This window comes from Salmo salar, chromosome 04 (assembly GCF_965601325.2).
Source record: "Salmo salar chromosome 04, fSalSal1, whole genome shotgun sequence".
In the NCBI taxonomy this organism is placed as follows: Eukaryota; Metazoa; Chordata; class Actinopteri; order Salmoniformes; family Salmonidae; genus Salmo; species Salmo salar.
The window spans coordinates 3,702,501-3,720,000 of NC_138294.1; the positions used below are offsets into that span (position 1 = coordinate 3,702,501).

Sequence of the window (17,500 nt, forward strand, 5' to 3'; positions counted from 1 at the left end):
TGACATGAGGCCCGCTACCAGGAAGCCCTTCTGATTGGCTGCCTCTGGGACCTGCCTCCTCCCCCTCACCACCTCCCTCTTCCTCCCTCCCAGGGCGCTTCCCATTCCTTCCTCCTCCTCTTCTTCTTCTTTGCTCCAGTACCTCCTCTGAAGGCCAGTCTCCAACAAACTCCAACAACTCAGGCCTCACCCTCTCTCCCCCACCCCTCACCCCCTCTCCCCCATCCCACACCTGCTCTCCTCCATCGTTCATTTCTCCCACCAACGTCCCTCCTCCACCCTCTCTCTCTCCATCCCCCTCGCTCACTGAATGGCTAGCGTCCTTCGCTATGTCAGCAGGCTCCAGCCTATCAGAGTCCGTCTTCCTAGTTCTGCTCTTCCTCTCTTTCCTCACCCTCTGACCAATCGACTCGGAGAAAGCCACGGGCCTCTCGTCGTCACCATCGTCGCGATCTGCACTAAACACAGACTCCACCAGACAGTGGGGAATCCTTGTCTCTCCCTCTCCCTCTTCCTCTTCCTCCCCCCTTTTCCCCTCGTCCTCCTCCGGTTGCAACTGTGTGTCCGGTTCAGAGACCAGCGCTCCTAAATCAAGAATATCCTCCTCCTCGTCCGGAATTCCGTGTTTTTCCGAGTGCTTTTCACTGAGGGAGAGGGACTCTGTGGACCCGTGGGCAGAGCTGTGACCCGGGGTTACGGGTCTCCCGGAGAGGCCGACCGACGACACGTCAGGAAGCGAGGAGAAGAGCTGGGGGCAGGACCTCTCAGAGCCCTGGACCAATCGCTGCTCTCCTACCAGGTCGCGGAGGGCCTTGTCTGAGGACTTGGGCCTATCAGGAGAAAGAGAGACAGAGACAGAGAGAGACAGAGAGAGACAGAGAGAGACAGAGAGAGACAGAGAGAGACAGAGAGAGAGAGAGAGAGAGAGAGAGAGAGAGAGAGACAGAGAGAGAGAGAGACAGAGAGAGACAGAGAGAGACAGAGAGAGAGAGAGAGAGAGAGAGAGAGAGACAGAGAGAGACAGAGAGAGAGAGAGAGAGAGAGAGAGAGAGACAGAGAGAGACAGAGAGAGACAGAGAGAGAGAGAGAGAGAGAGAGAGAGAGAGAGAGATCATCTTTTCATTGTGACTTCAATTCAAGAGAAAAGACGAGGCAACTATTGAGATGCAGCCTGAAACTAACCTTAGCACTAACCCTAATCCTGGCCCTGGCCCTAATCCTGGCCCTGGCCCTAATCCTGGCCCTGGCCCTAATCCTGGCCCTAATCCTAACCCTGGCCCTAGACCTGGCCCTAATCCTAACCCTGGCCCTAATCCCGGCCCTCGCCCTAATCCTGGCCCTAATCCTGGCCCTAGCCCTAAACCTGGCCCTAATCCTGGCCCTAACCCTAATCCTAAACCTGGCCCTAATCCTAAACCTGGCCCTAATCCTGGCCCTATCCCTAGTCACCTGATGCTAAGGTCCTGTTGGGGGGGGGGGGGGGGGGGGGTAGTTTGAGATGCAGCCTGGGTGTGGTGAGGAAACTTACTGTGACGGGCTAGCCTCCTGATGGGGTGGGCTTGGGTCCTGATGGGGGGGTAGTTTGGCCTCCTGATGGGGTGGGCTTGGGTCCTGTTGGGGGGGTAGTTTGGCCTCCTGATGGGGGGGTAGTTTGGCCTCCTGATGGGGTGGGCTTGGGTCCTGTTGGGGGGGTAGTTTGGCCTCCTGATGGGGGGGGTAGTTTGGCCTCCTGATGGGGTGGGCTTGGGTCCTGATGGGGGGGTAGTTTGGCCTCCTGATGGGGTGGGCTTGAGTCCTGTTGGGGGGGTAGTTTGGCCTCCTGATGGGGGGGTAGTTTGGCCTCCTGATGGGGTGGGCTTGGGTCCTGTTGGGGGGGTAGTTTGGCCTCCTGATGGGGGGGTAGTTTGGCCTCCTGATGGGGTGGGCTTGGGTCCTGTTGGGGGGGTAGTTTGGCCTCCTGATGGGGGGGTAGTTTGGCCTCCTGATGGGGTGGGCTTGGGTCCTGTTGGGGGGGTAGTTTGGCCTCCTGATGGGGGGGTAGTTTGGCCTCCTGATGGGGGGGTAGTTTGGCCTCCTGATGGGGTGGGCTTGGGTCCTGTTGGGGGGGTAGTTTGGCCTCCTGATGGGGGGGTAGTTTGGCCTCCTGATGGGGGGGTAGTTTGGCCTCCTGATGGGGGGGTAGTTTGGCCTCCTGATGGGGTGGGCTTGGGTCCTGTTGGGGGGGGTAGTTTGGCCTCCTGATGGGGTGGGCTTGGGTCCTGTTGGGGGGGTAGTTTGGCCTCCTGATGGGGGGGTAGTTTGGCCTCCTGATGGGGGGGTAGTTTGGCCTCCTGATGGGGGGGTAGTTTGGCCTCCTGATGGGGTGGGCTTGGGTCCTGTTGGGGGGGTAGTTTGGCCTCCTGATGGGGGGGTAGTTTGGCCTCCTGATGGGGTGGGCTTGGGTCCTGATGGGGGGGTAGTTTGGCCTCCTGATGGGGTGGGCTTGGGTCCTGTTGGGGGGGTAGTTTGGCCTCCTGATGCGGTGGTAGTTTGGGGCGAGAGCTCCCCATGATGGAGTGAATGGTCACGTGACGATCATAATTATCCATCATTCGACGGATCTTCTCTGCTTTAACACTGTGCCTAGTACGTCTAGAGAGAGAGGGGAGAGAGGGGGGGGAGAGGGAGGAGAGAGGAGGGAGAGAGGGAGGGAGAGGAGGGGGGGAGAGAGAAAGAGGGGGAAAGGAGGGAGAGAAAGAGGAGGGGGGAGAGAAGGGGGAGAGAGAAAGAGGGGGGAGAGGAGGGAGAGAAAGAGGAGGAGGGAGAGGAGGGCGAGAGAGAAAGAGGGGGAGAGGGAGGGAGAGAGGGAGGGAGGGGGAGAGAGGGGAGGGAGGGGGGAGGGAGAGAGGTGGGGAGAGAAAGAGGAGGGGGGAGAGGAGGGGGAGAGAGAAAGAGGGGGGGAGAGGAGGGGAGAGAGGGGGGAGAGAAAGAGGAGGGGGAGAGAAAGAGGAGGGGGGAGAGGAGGGGGAAGAGAGAAAGAGGGGGGGAGAGGAGGGGAGAGAGGGGGGAGAGAAAGAGGAGGGGGAGAGAAAGAGGAGGGGGGAGAGGAGGGGGAAGAGAGAAAGAGGGGGAGAGAGGGGGGGAGAGAAAGAGGAGGGGGAGATAAAGAGGAGGGGGGAGAGGAGGGGGAAGAGAGAAAGAGGGGGGGAGAGGAGGGGAGAGAGGGGGGAGAGAAAGAGGAGGGGGAGAGAAAGAGGAGGGGGGAGAGGAAGGGGAAGAGAGAAAGAGGGGTTATCCATTTAGTTTTTCATTACGACTTCAATTCAAATAAATTCGTAATAACTTTATTAGTGGTTTGTTTACATTAAATCAAAGTCTACTGTTTGCCATAATGTACATTGAGACATATTGTGACTAAACGAAACGACATAATAAAAAGACACGATATTAACAAAACCAGATAAATGACAGAAAACACAACTCAGCTGTTTATACAACAAAAAACGGCAAACTATTGGAGAATGGTAGCAGACTGTATTACCATATAGACAACCTAGATGGTAAACTATTGGAGAATGGTAGCAGACTGTATTACCATATAGACAACCTAGATGGTAAACTATTGGAGAATGGTAGCAGACTGTATTACCATATAGACAACCTAGATGGTAAACTATTGGAGAATGGTAGCAGACTGTATTACCACCAGGTATAGACAACCTAGATGGTAAACTATTGGAGAATGGTAGCAGACTGTATTACCATATAGACAACCTAGATGGTAAACTATTGGAGAATGGTAGCAGACTGTATTACCACCAGGTATAGACAACCTAGATGGTAAACTATTGGAGAATGGTAGCAGACTGTATTACCACCAGGTATAGACAAACTAGATGGTAAACTATTGGAGAATGGTAGCAGACTGTATTACCATATAGACAACCTAGATGGTAAACTACTGGAGAATGGTAGCAGACTGTATTACCATATAGACAACCTAGATGGTAAACTATTGGAGAATGGTAGCAGACTGTATTACCATATAGACAACCTAGATGGTAAACTATTGGAGAATGGTAGCAGACTGTATTACCATATAGACAACCTAGATGGTCAACTATTGGAGAATGGTAGCAGACTGTATTACCATATAGACAACCTAGATGGTAAACTATTGGAGAATGGTAGCAGACTGTATTACCACCAGGTATAGACAACCTAGATGGTAAACTATTGGAGAATGGTAGCAGACTGTATTACCATATAGACAACCTAGATGGTAAACTATTGGAGAATGGTAGCAGACTGTATTACCATATAGACAACCTAGATGGTAAACTATTGGAGAATGGTAGCAGACTGTATTACCACCAGGTATAAACAACCTAGATGGTAAACTATTGGAGAATGGTAGCAGACTGTATTACCACCAGGTATAGACAACCTAGATGGTAAACTATTGGAGAATGGTAGCAGCCTGTATTACCATATAGACAACCTAGATGGTAAACTATTGGAGAATGGTAGCAGACTGTATTACCACCAGGTATAGACAACCTAGATGGTAAACTATTGGAGAATGGTAGCAGACTGTATTACCATATAGACAACCTAGATGGTAAACTACTGGAGAATGGTAGCAGACTGTATTACCATATAGACAACCTAGATGGTAAACTATTGGAGAATGGTAGCAGACTGTATTACCATATAGACAACCTAGATGGTAAACTATTGGAGAATGGTAGCAGACTGTATTACCATATAGACAACCTAGATGGTAAACTATTGGAGAATGGTAGCAGACTGTATTACCATATAGACAACCTAGATGGTAAACTATTGGAGAATGGTAGCAGACTGTATTACCATATAGACAACCTAGATGGTAAACTATTGGAGAATGGTAGCAGACTGTATTACCATATAAACAACCTAGATGGTAAACTATAGAGAATGGTAGCAGACTGTATTACCACCAGGTATAGACAACCTAGATGGTAAACTATTGGAGAATGGTAGCAGACTGTATTACCATATAGACAACCTAGATGGTAAACTATTGGAGAATGGTAGCAGACTGTATTACCACCAGGTATAGACAACCTAGATGGTAAACTATTGCAGAATGGTAGCAGACTGTATTACCATATAGACAACCTAGATGGTAAACTATTGGAGAATGGTAGCAGGCTGTATTACCATATAGACAACCTAGATGGTAAACTATTGGAGAATGGTAGCAGACTGTATTACCACCAGGTATGGACAACCTAGATGGTAAACTATTGGAGAATGGTAGCAGACTGTATTACCATATAGACAACCTAGATGGTAAACTATTGGAGAATGGTAGCAGCCTGTATTACCACCAGGTATGGACAACCTAGATGGTAAACTATTGGAGAATGGTAGCAGCCTGTATTACCATATAGACAACCTAGATGGTAAACTATTGGAGAATGGTAGCAGACTGTATTACCATATAGACAACCTAGATGGTAAACTATTGGAGAATGGTAGCAGACTGTATTACCATATAGACAACCTAGATGGTAAACTATTGGAGAATGGTAGCAGACTGTATTACCACCCGGTATAGACAACCTAGATGGTAAACTATTGGAGAATGGTAGCAGACTGTATTACCATATAGATAACCTAGATGGTAAACTATTGGAGAATGGTAGCAGACTGTATTACCATATAGACAACCTAGATGGTAAACTATTGGAGAATGGTAGCAGACTGTATTACCACCAGGTATAGACAACCTAGATGGTAAACTATTGGAGAATGGTAGCAGACTGTATTACCATATAGACAACCTAGATGGTAAACTATTGGAGAATGGTAGCAGCCTGTATTACCACCAGGTATGGACAACCTAGATGGTAAACTATTGGAGAATGGTAGCAGACTGTATTACCACCAGGTATAGACAACCTAGATGGTAAACTATTGGAGAATGGTAGCAGACTGTATTACCAGGTATAGACAACCTAGATGGTAAACTATTGGAGAATGGTAGCAGACTGTATTACCACCAGGTATAGACAACCTAGATGGTAAACTATTGGAGAATGGTAGCAGACTGTATTACCACCAGGTATAGACAACCTAGATGGTAAACTATTGGAGAATGGTAGCAGACTGTATTACCATATAGATAACCTAGATGGTAAACTTTTGGAGAATGGTAGCAGACTGTATTACCATATAGACAACCTAGATGGTCAACTATTGGAGAATGGTAGCAGACTGTATTACCATATAGACAACCTAGATGGTAAACAATTGGAGAATGGTAGCAGACTGTATTACCACCAGGTATAGACAACCTAGATGGTAAACTATTGGAGAATGGTAGCAGACTGTATTACCATATAGATAACCTAGATGGTAAACTATTGGAGAATGGTAGCAGACTGTATTACCACCAGGTATAGACAACCTAGATGGTAAACTATTGGAGAATGGTAGCAGACTGTATTACCATATAGACAACCTAGATGGTAAACTATTGGAGAATGGTAGCAGACTGTATTACCACCAGGTATAGACAACCTAGATGGTAAACTATTGGAGAATGGTAGCAGACTGTATTACCACCAGGTATAGACAACCTAGATGGTAAACTATTGGAGAATGGTAGCAGACTGTATTACCATCAGGTATAGATAACCTAGATGGTAAACTATTGGAGAATGGTAGCAGACTGTATTACCACCAGGTATAGACAACCTAGATGGTAAACTATTGGAGAATGGTAGCAGACTGTATTACCATATAGACAACCTAGATGGTAAACTATTGGAGAATGGTAGCAGACTGTATTACCACCAGGTATAGACAACCTAGATGGTAAACTATTGGAGAATGGTAGCAGACTGTATTACCACCAGGTATGGACAACCTAGATGGTAAACTATTGGAGAATGGTAGCAGACTGTATTACCATATAGACAACCTAGATGGTAAACTATTGGAGAATGGTAGCAGACTGTATTACCATATCGACAACCTAGATGGTAAACTATTGGAGAATGGTAGCAGACTGTATTACCAGGTATAGACAACCTAGATGGTAACCTATTGGAGAATGGTAGCAGACTGTATTACCATATAGACAACCTAGATGGTAAACTATTGGAGAATGGTAGCAGACTGTATTACCACCAGGTATAGACAACCTAGATGGTAAACTATTGGAGAATGGTAGCAGACTGTATTACCATATAGACAACCTAGATGGTAAACTATTGGAGAATGGTAGCAGACTGTATTACCACCCGGTATAGACAACCTAGATGGTAAACTATTGGAGAATGGTAGCAGACTGTATTACCATATAGATAACCTAGATGGTAAACTATTGGAGAATGGTAGCAGACTGTATTACCATATAGACAACCTAGATGGTAAACTATTGGAGAATGGTAGCAGACTGTATTACCACCAGGTATAGACAACCTAGATGGTAAACTATTGGAGAATGGTAGCAGACTGTATTACCATATAGACAACCTAGATGGTAAACTATTGGAGAATGGTAGCAGCCTGTATTACCACCAGGTATGGACAACCTAGATGGTAAACTATTGGAGAATGGTAGCAGACTGTATTACCACCAGGTATAGACAACCTAGATGGTAAACTATTGGAGAATGGTAGCAGACTGTATTACCAGGTATAGACAACCTAGATGGTAAACTATTGGAGAATGGTAGCAGACTGTATTACCACCAGGTATAGACAACCTAGATGGTAAACTATTGGAGAATGGTAGCAGACTGTATTACCACCAGGTATAGACAACCTAGATGGTAAACTATTGGAGAATGGTAGCAGACTGTATTACCACCAGGTATAGACAACCTAGATGGTAAACTATTGGAGAATGGTAGCAGACTGTATTACCATATAGATAACCTAGATGGTAAACTTTTGGAGAATGGTAGCAGACTGTATTACCATATAGACAACCTAGATGGTCAACTATTGGAGAATGGTAGCAGACTGTATTACCATATAGACAACCTAGATGGTAAACAATTGGAGAATGGTAGCAGACTGTATTACCACCAGGTATAGACAACCTAGATGGTAAACTATTGGAGAATGGTAGCAGACTGTATTACCATATAGATAACCTAGATGGTAAACTATTGGAGAATGGTAGCAGACTGTATTACCACCAGGTATAGACAACCTAGATGGTAAACTATTGGAGAATGGTAGCAGACTGTATTACCATATAGACAACCTAGATGGTAAACTATTGGAGAATGGTAGCAGACTGTATTACCACCAGGTATAGACAACCTAGATGGTAAACTATTGGAGAATGGTAGCAGACTGTATTACCACCAGGTATAGACAACCTAGATGGTAAACTATTGGAGAATGGTAGCAGACTGTATTACCATCAGGTATAGATAACCTAGATGGTAAACTATTGGAGAATGGTAGCAGACTGTATTACCACCAGGTATAGACAACCTAGATGGTAAACTATTGGAGAATGGTAGCAGACTGTATTACCATATAGACAACCTAGATGGTAAACTATTGGAGAATGGTAGCAGACTGTATTACCATATAGACAACCTAGATGGTAAACTATTGGAGAATGGTAGCAAACTGTATTACCACCAGGTATAGACAACCTAGATGGTAAACTATTGGAGAATGGTAGCAGACTGTATTACCACCAGGTATAGACAACCTAGATGGTAAACTATTGGAGAATGGTAGCAGCCTGTATTACCATATAGACAACCTAGATGGTAAACTATTGGAGAATGGTAGCAGACTGTATTACCATATAGACAACCTAGATGGTAAACTATTGGAGAATGGTAGCAGACTGTATTACCACCAGGTATACACAACCTAGATGGTAAACTATTGGAGAATGGTAGCAGACTGTATTACCATATAGACAACCTAGATGGTAAACTATTGGAGAATGGTAGCAGACTGTATTACCACCAGGTATAGACAACCTAGATGGTAAACTATTGGAGAATGGTAGCAGACTGTATTACCACCAGGTATGGACAACCTAGATGGTAAACTATTGGAGAATGGTAGCAGACTGTATTACCATATAGACAACCTAGATGGTAAACTATTGGAGAATGGTAGCAGACTGTATTACCATATAGACAACCTAGATGGTAAACTATTGGAGAATGGTAGCAGACTGTATTACCAGGTATAGACAACCTAGATGGTAACCTATTGGAGAATGGTAGCAGACTGTATTACCATATAGACAACCTAGATGGTAAACTATTGGAGAATGGTAGCAGACTGTATTACCACCAGGTATAGACAACCTAGATGGTAAACTATTGGAGAATGGTAGCAGACTGTATTACCATATAGTCAACCTAGATGGTAAACTATTGGAGAATGGTAGCAGACTGTATTACCACCCGGTATAGACAACCTAGATGGTAAACTATTGGAGAATGGTAGCAGACTGTATTACCATATAGATAACCTAGATGGTAAACTATTGGAGAATGGTAGCAGCCTGTATTACCACCAGGTATGGACAACCTAGATGGTAAACTATTGGAGAATGGTAGCAGACTGTATTACCACCAGGTATAGACAACCTAGATGGTAAACTATTGGAGAATGGTAGCAGACTGTATTACCAGGTATAGACAACCTAGATGGTAAACTATTGGAGAATGGTAGCAGTCTGTATTACCACCAGGTATAGACAACCTAGATGGTAAACTATTGGAGAATGGTAGCAGACTGTATTACCACCAGGTATAGACAACCTAGATGGTAAACTATTGGAGAATGGTAGCAGACTGTATTACCACCAGGTATAGACAACCTAGATGGTAAACTATTGGAGAATGGTAGCAGACTGTATTACCATATAGATAACCTAGATGGTAAACTTTTGGAGAATGGTAGCAGACTGTATTACCATATAGACAACCTAGATGGTCAAATATTGGAGAATGGTAGCAGACTGTATTACCATATAGACAACCTAGATGGTAAACAATTGGAGAATGGTAGCAGACTGTATTACCACCAGGTATAGACAACCTAGATGGTAAACTATTGGAGAATGGTAGCAGACTGTATTACCATATAGATAACCTAGATGGTAAACTATTGGAGAATGGTAGCAGACTGTATTACCACCAGGTATAGACAACCTAGATGGTAAACTATTGGAGAATGGTAGCAGACTGTATTACCATATAGACAACCTAGATGGTAAACTATTGGAGAATGGTAGCAGACTGTATTACCACCAGGTATAGACAACCTAGATGGTAAACTATTGGAGAATGGTAGCAGACTGTATTACCACCAGGTATAGACAACCTAGATGGTAAACTATTGGAGAATGGTAGCAGACTGTATTACCATATAGACAACCTAGATGGTAAACTATTGGAGAATGGTAGCAGACTGTATTACCATATAGACAACCTAGATGGTAAACTATTGGAGAATGGTAGCAGACTGTATTACCACCAGGTATAGACAACCTAGATGGTAAACTATTGGAGAATGGTAGCAGACTGTATTACCATATAGACAACCTAGATGGTAAACTATTGGAGAATGGTAGCAGACTGTATTACCACCAGGTATAGACAACCTAGATGGTAAACTATTGAAGAATGGTAGCAGACTGTATTACCATATAGACAACCTAGATGGTAAACTATTGGAGAATGGTAGCAGACTGTATTACCACCAGGTATAGACAACCTAGATGGTAAACTATTGGAGAATGGTAGCAGACTGTATTACCAGGTATAGACAACCTAGATGGTAAACTATTGGAGAATGGTAGCAGACTGTATTACCATATAGACAACCTAGATGGTAAACTATTGGAGAATGGTAGCAGACTGTATTACCATATAGACAACCTAGATGGTAAACTATTGGAGAATGGTAGCAGACTGTATTACCACCAGGTATAGACAACCTAGATGGTAAACTATTGGAGAATGGTAGCAGACTGTATTACCATATAGACAACCTAGATGGTAAACTATTGGAGAATGGTAGCAGACTGTATTACCACCAGGTATAGACAACCTAGATGGTAAACTATTGGAGAATGGTAGCAGACTGTATTACCACCAGGTATGGACAACCTAGATGGTAAACTATTGGAGAATGGTAGCAGTCTGTATTACCATATAGACAACCTAGATGGTAAACTATTGGAGAATGGTAGCAGACTGTATTACCATATAGACAACCTAGATGGTAAACTATTGGAGAATGGTAGCAGACTGTATTACCAGGTATAGACAACCTAGATGGTAACCTATTGGAGAATGGTAGCAGACTGTATTACCATATAGACAACCTAGATGGTAAACTATTGGAGAATGGTAGCAGACTGTATTACCACCAGGTATAGACAACCTAGATGATAAACTATTGGAGAATGGTAGCAGACTGTATTACCATATAGACAACCTAGATGGTAAACTATTGGAGAATGGTAGCAGACTGTATTACCACCAGGTATAGACAACCTAGATGGTAAACAATTGGAGAATGGTAGCAGACTGTATTACCAGGTATAGACAACCTAGATGGTAAACTATTGGAGAATGGTAGCAGACTGTATTACCATATAGACAACCTAGATGGTAAACTATTGGAGAATGGTAGCAGACTGTATTACCACCAGGTATAGACAACCTAGATGGTAAACTATTGGAGAATGGTAGCAGACTGTATCACCATATAGACAACCTAGATGGTAAACTATTGGAGAATGGTAGCAGACTGTATTACCATATAGACAACCTAGATGGTAAACTATTGGAGAATGGTAGCAGACTGTGTTACCATATAGACAACCTAGATGGTAAACTATTGGAGAATGGTAGCAGACTGTATTACCACCAGGTATAGACAACCTAGATGGTAAACTTTTGGAGAATGGTAGCAGACTGTATTACCATATAGACAACCTAGATGGTAAACTATTGGAGAATGGTAGCAGCCTGTATTACCACCAGGTATGGACAACCTAGATGGTAAACTATTGGAGAATGGTAGCAGACTGTATTACCACCAGGTATAGACAACCTAGATGGTAAACTATTGGAGAATGGTAGCAGACTGTATTACCAGGTATAGACAACCTAGATGGTAAACTATTGGAGAATGGTAGCAGACTGTATTACCACCAGGTATAGACAACCTAGATGGTAAACTATTGGAGAATGGTAGCAGACTGTATTACCACCAGGTATAGACAACCTAGATGGTAAACTATTGGAGAATGGTAGCAGACTGTATTACCATATAGACAACCTAGATGGTAAACTATTGGAGAATGGTAGCAGACTGTATTACCATATAGACAACCTAGATGGTAAACTATTGGAGAATGGTAGCAGACTGTATTACCACCAGGTATAGACAACCTAGATGGTAAACTATTGGAGAATGGTAGCAGACTGTATTACCATATAGACAACCTAGATGGTAAACTATTGGAGAATGGTAGCAGACTGTATTACCACCAGGTATAGACAACCTAGATGGTAAACTATTGAAGAATGGTAGCAGACTGTATTACCATATAGACAACCTAGATGGTAAACTATTGGAGAATGGTAGCAGACTGTATTACCACCAGGTATAGACAACCTAGATGGTAAACTATTGGAGAATGGTAGCAGACTGTATTACCAGGTATAGACAACCTAGATGGTAAACTATTGGAGAATGGTAGCAGACTGTATTACCATATAGACAACCTAGATGGTAAACTATTGGAGAATGGTAGCAGACTGTATTACCACCAGGTATAGACAACCTAGATGGTAAACTATTGGAGAATGGTAGCAGACTGTATCACCATATAGACAACCTAGATGGTAAACTATTGGAGAATGGTAGCAGACTGTATTACCATATAGACAACCTAGATGGTAAACTATTGGAGAATGGTAGCAGACTGTATTACCATATAGACAACCTAGATGGTAAACTATTGGAGAATGGTAGCAGACTGTATTACCACCAGGTATAGACAACCTAGATGGTAAACTTTTGGAGAATGGTAGCAGACTGTATTACCATATAGACAACCTAGATGGTAAACTATTGGAGAATGGTAGCAGCCTGTATTACCACCAGGTATGGACAACCTAGATGGTAAACTATTGGAGAATGGTAGCAGACTGTATTACCACCAGGTATAGACAACCTAGATGGTAAACTATTGGAGAATGGTAGCAGACTGTATTACCAGGTATAGACAACCTAGATGGTAAACTATTGGAGAATGGTAGCAGACTGTATTACCACCAGGTATAGACAACCTAGATGGTAAACTATTGGAGAATGGTAGCAGACTGTATTACCACCAGGTATAGACAACCTAGATGGTAAACTATTGGAGAATGGTAGCAGACTGTATTACCATATAGACAACCTAGATGGTAAACTATTGGAGAATGGTAGCAGACTGTATTACCATATAGACAACCTAGATGGTAAACTATTGGAGAATGGTAGCAGACTGTATTACCACCAGGTATAGACAACCTAGATGGTAAACTATTGGAGAATGGTAGCAGACTGTATTACCATATAGACAACCTAGATGGTAAACTATTGGAGAATGGTAGCAGACTGTATTACCACCAGGTATAGACAACCTAGATGGTAAACTATTGGAGAATGGTAGCAGACTGTATTACCACCAGGTATGGACAACCTAGATGGTAAACTATTGGAGAATGGTAGCAGACTGTATTACCATATAGACAACCTAGATGGTAAACTATTGGAGAATGGTAGCAGACTGTATTACCATATAGACAACCTAGATGGTAAACTATTGGAGAATGGTAGCAGACTGTATTACCAGGTATAGACAACCTAGATGGTAACCTATTGGAGAATGGTAGCAGACTGTATTACCATATAGACAACATAGATGGTAAACTATTGGAGAATGGTAGCAGACTGTATTACCACCAGGTATAGACAACCTAGATGGTAAACTATTGGAGAATGGTAGCAGACTGTATTACCATATAGACAACCTAGATGGTAAACTATTGGAGAATGGTAGCAGACTGTATTACCACCAGGTATAGACAACCTAGATGGTAAACTATTGGAGAATGGTAGCAGACTGTATTACCAGGTATAGACAACCTAGATGGTAAACTATTGGAGAATGGTAGCAGACTGTATTACCATATAGACAACCTAGATGCTAAACTATTGGAGAATGGTAGCAGACTGTATTACCACCAGGTATAGACAACCTAGATGGTAAACTATTGGAGAATGGTAGCAGACTGTATTACCACCAGGTATACACAACCTAGATGGTAAACTATTGGAGAATGGTAGCAGACTGTATTACCACCAGGTATAGACAACCTATATGGTAAACTATTGGAGAATGGTAGCAGACTGTATTACCACCAGGTATAGACAACCTAGATGGTAAACTATTGGAGAATGGTAGCAGCCTGTATTACCATATAGACAACCTAGATGGTAAACTATTGGAGAATGGTAGCAGACTGTATTACCATATAGACAACCTAGATGGTAAACTATTGGAGAATGGTAGCAGACTGTATTACCATATAGACAACCTAGATGGTAAACTATTGGAGAATGGTAGCAGACTGTATTACCATATAGACAACCTAGATGGTAAACTATTGGAGAATGGTAGCAGACTGTATTACCACCAGGTATAGACAACCTAGATGGTAAACTATTGGAGAATGGTAGCAGACTGTATTACCACCAGGTATGGTAGCAGACTGTATTACCATATAGACAACCTAGATGGTAAACTATTGGAGAATGGTAGCAGACTGTATTACCACCAGGTATGGAGAACCTAGATGGTAAACTATTGGAGAATGGTAGCAGACTGTATTACCATATAGACAACCTAGATGGTAAACTATTGGAGAATGGTAGCAGACTGTATTACCACCAGGTATAGACAACCTAGATGGTAAACTATTGGAGAATGGTAGCAGACTGTATTACCACCAGGTATAGACAACCTAGATGGTAAACTATTGGAGAATGGTAGCAGACTGTATTACCATATAGACAACCTAGATGGTAAACTATTGGAGAATGGTAGCAGACTGTATTACCACCAGGTATAGACAACCTAGATGGTAAACTATTGGAGAATGGTAGCAGACTGTATTACCACCAGGTATAGACAACCTAGATGGTAAACTATTGGAGAATGGTAGCAGACTGTATTACCACCAGGTATAGACAACCTAGATGGTAAACTATTGGAGAATGGTAGCAGACTGTATTACCACCAGGTATAGACAACCTAGATGGTAAACTATTGGAGAATGGTAGCAGACTGTATTACCACCAGGTATAGACAACCTAGATGGTAAACTATTGGAGAATGGTAGCAGACTGTATTACCACCAGGTATAGACAACCTAGATGGTAAACTATTGGAGAATGGTAGCAGACTGTATTACCACCAGGTATAGACAACCTAGATGGTAAACTATTGGAGAATGGTAGCAGACTGTATTACCACCAGGTATAGACAACCTAGATGGTAAACTATTGGAGAATGGTAGCAGACTGTATTACCATATAGACAACCTAGATGGTAAACTATTGGAGAATGGTAGCAGACTGTATTACCACCAGGTATAGACAACCTAGATGGTAAACTATTGGAGAATGGTAGCAGACTGTATTACCACCAGGTATAGACAACCTAGATGGTAAACTATTGGAGAATGGTAGCAGACTGTATTACCATATAGACAACCTAGATGGTAAACTATTGGAGAATGGTAGCAGACTGTATTACCACCAGGTATAGACAACCTAGATGGTAAACTATTGGAGAATGGTAGCAGACTGTATTACCATATAGACAACCTAGATGGTAAACTATTGGAGAATGGTAGCAGACTGTATTACCATATCGACAACCTAGATGGTAAACTATTGGAGAATGGTAGCAGACTGTATTACCATATAGACAACCTAGATGGTAAACTATTGGAGAATGGTAGCAGACTGTATTACCACCAGGTATAGACAACCTAGATGAACCTTTTTGTTTCTATTATTATAAATGTTTTTGTTGTATTGTTTGTATATCGTTGTGTTTTGTTACTTGTCCTGTTTTGTGTTTGTGGACCCAAGGAAGAATAGCTGCTGGCTCAGCAAAAGCTAATGGGGATCCAAATAAACAAATAACTTTATTGGTACCTCTCCAGGTGTATCGAAATAACTTTATTGGTACCTCTGCAGGTGTATCGAAATAACTTTATTGGTACCTCTCCCTTTGAATCATCATAACTTTATTGGTACCTCTCCAGGTGTATTGAAATAACTTTATTGGTACCTCTCCAGGTGTATTGAAATAACTTTATTGGTACCTCTCCAGGTGTACTGTAATAACTGTATTGGTACCTCTCCAGGTGTATTGTAATAACTTTATTGGTACCTCTCCAGGTGTATTGTAATAACTTTATTGGTACCTCTCCAGGTGTATTGTAATAACTTTATTGGTACCTCTCCAGGTGTACTGTAATAACTTTATTGGTACCTCTCCAGGTGTATTGTAATAACTTTATTGGTACCTCTCCCTTTGAATCATCATAACTTTATTGGTACCTCTCCAGGTGTATTGAAATAACTTTATTGGTACCTCTCCAGGTGTATTGTAATAACTTTATTGGTACCTCTCCAGGTGTATTGTAATAACTTTATTGGTACCTCTCCAGGTGTATTGTAATAACTTTATTGGTACCTCTCCAGGTGTATTGTAATAACTTTATTGGTACCTCTCCAGGTGTATTGTAATAACTTTATTGGTACCTCTCCAGGTGTATTGAAATAACTTTATTGGTACCTCTCCAGGTGTATTGTAATAACTTTATTGGTACCTCTCCCTTTGAATCATCATAACTTTATTGGTACCTCTCCAGGTGTATTGAAATAACTTTATTGGTACCTCTCCAGGTGTACTGTAATAACTTTATTGGTACCTCTCCAGGTGTATTGTAATAACTTTATTGGTACCTCTCCCTTTGAATCATCATAACTTTATTGGTACCTCTCCAGGTGTATTGAAATAACTTTATTGGTACCTCTCCAGGTGTACTGTAATAACTTTATTGGTACCTCTCCAGGTGTATTGTAATAACTTTATTGGTACCTCTCCAGGTGTATTGTAATAACTTTATTGGTACCTCTCCAGGTGTATTGTAATAACTTTATTGGTACCTCTCCAGGTGTATTGTAATAACTTTATTGGTACCTCTCCAGGTGTATTGAAATAACTTTATTGGTACCTCTCCAGGTGTATTGTAATAACTTTATTGGTACCTCTCCCTTTGAATCATCATAACTTTATTGGTACCTCTCCAGGTGTATTGAAATAACTTTATTGGTACCTCTCCAGGTGTACTGTAATAACTTTATTGGTACCTCTCCAGGTGTATTGTAA

The 17,500-nt window shown here is 42.6% G+C and overlaps 1 protein-coding gene across 1 annotated transcript in view; it reads right to left on the reverse strand.

Moving 5' to 3' along the window:
• LOC106594392 (uncharacterized) overlaps positions 1-17,500 on the reverse strand; it is a 57,749-nt gene that overhangs the window by 23,507 nt on the left and 16,742 nt on the right. The window contains exons 6-7 of the mRNA XM_082973927.1: positions 1,450-2,631; positions 1-830 (exon numbers count right to left, since the gene is read on the reverse strand). The exon at positions 1-830 is cut by the window's left edge and continues 1,469 nt beyond it. Coding sequence (XP_082830053.1) covers positions 1-830; positions 1,450-2,631 — 2,012 coding nt within the window. The remainder of the gene's footprint in view (positions 831-1,449; positions 2,632-17,500) is intronic.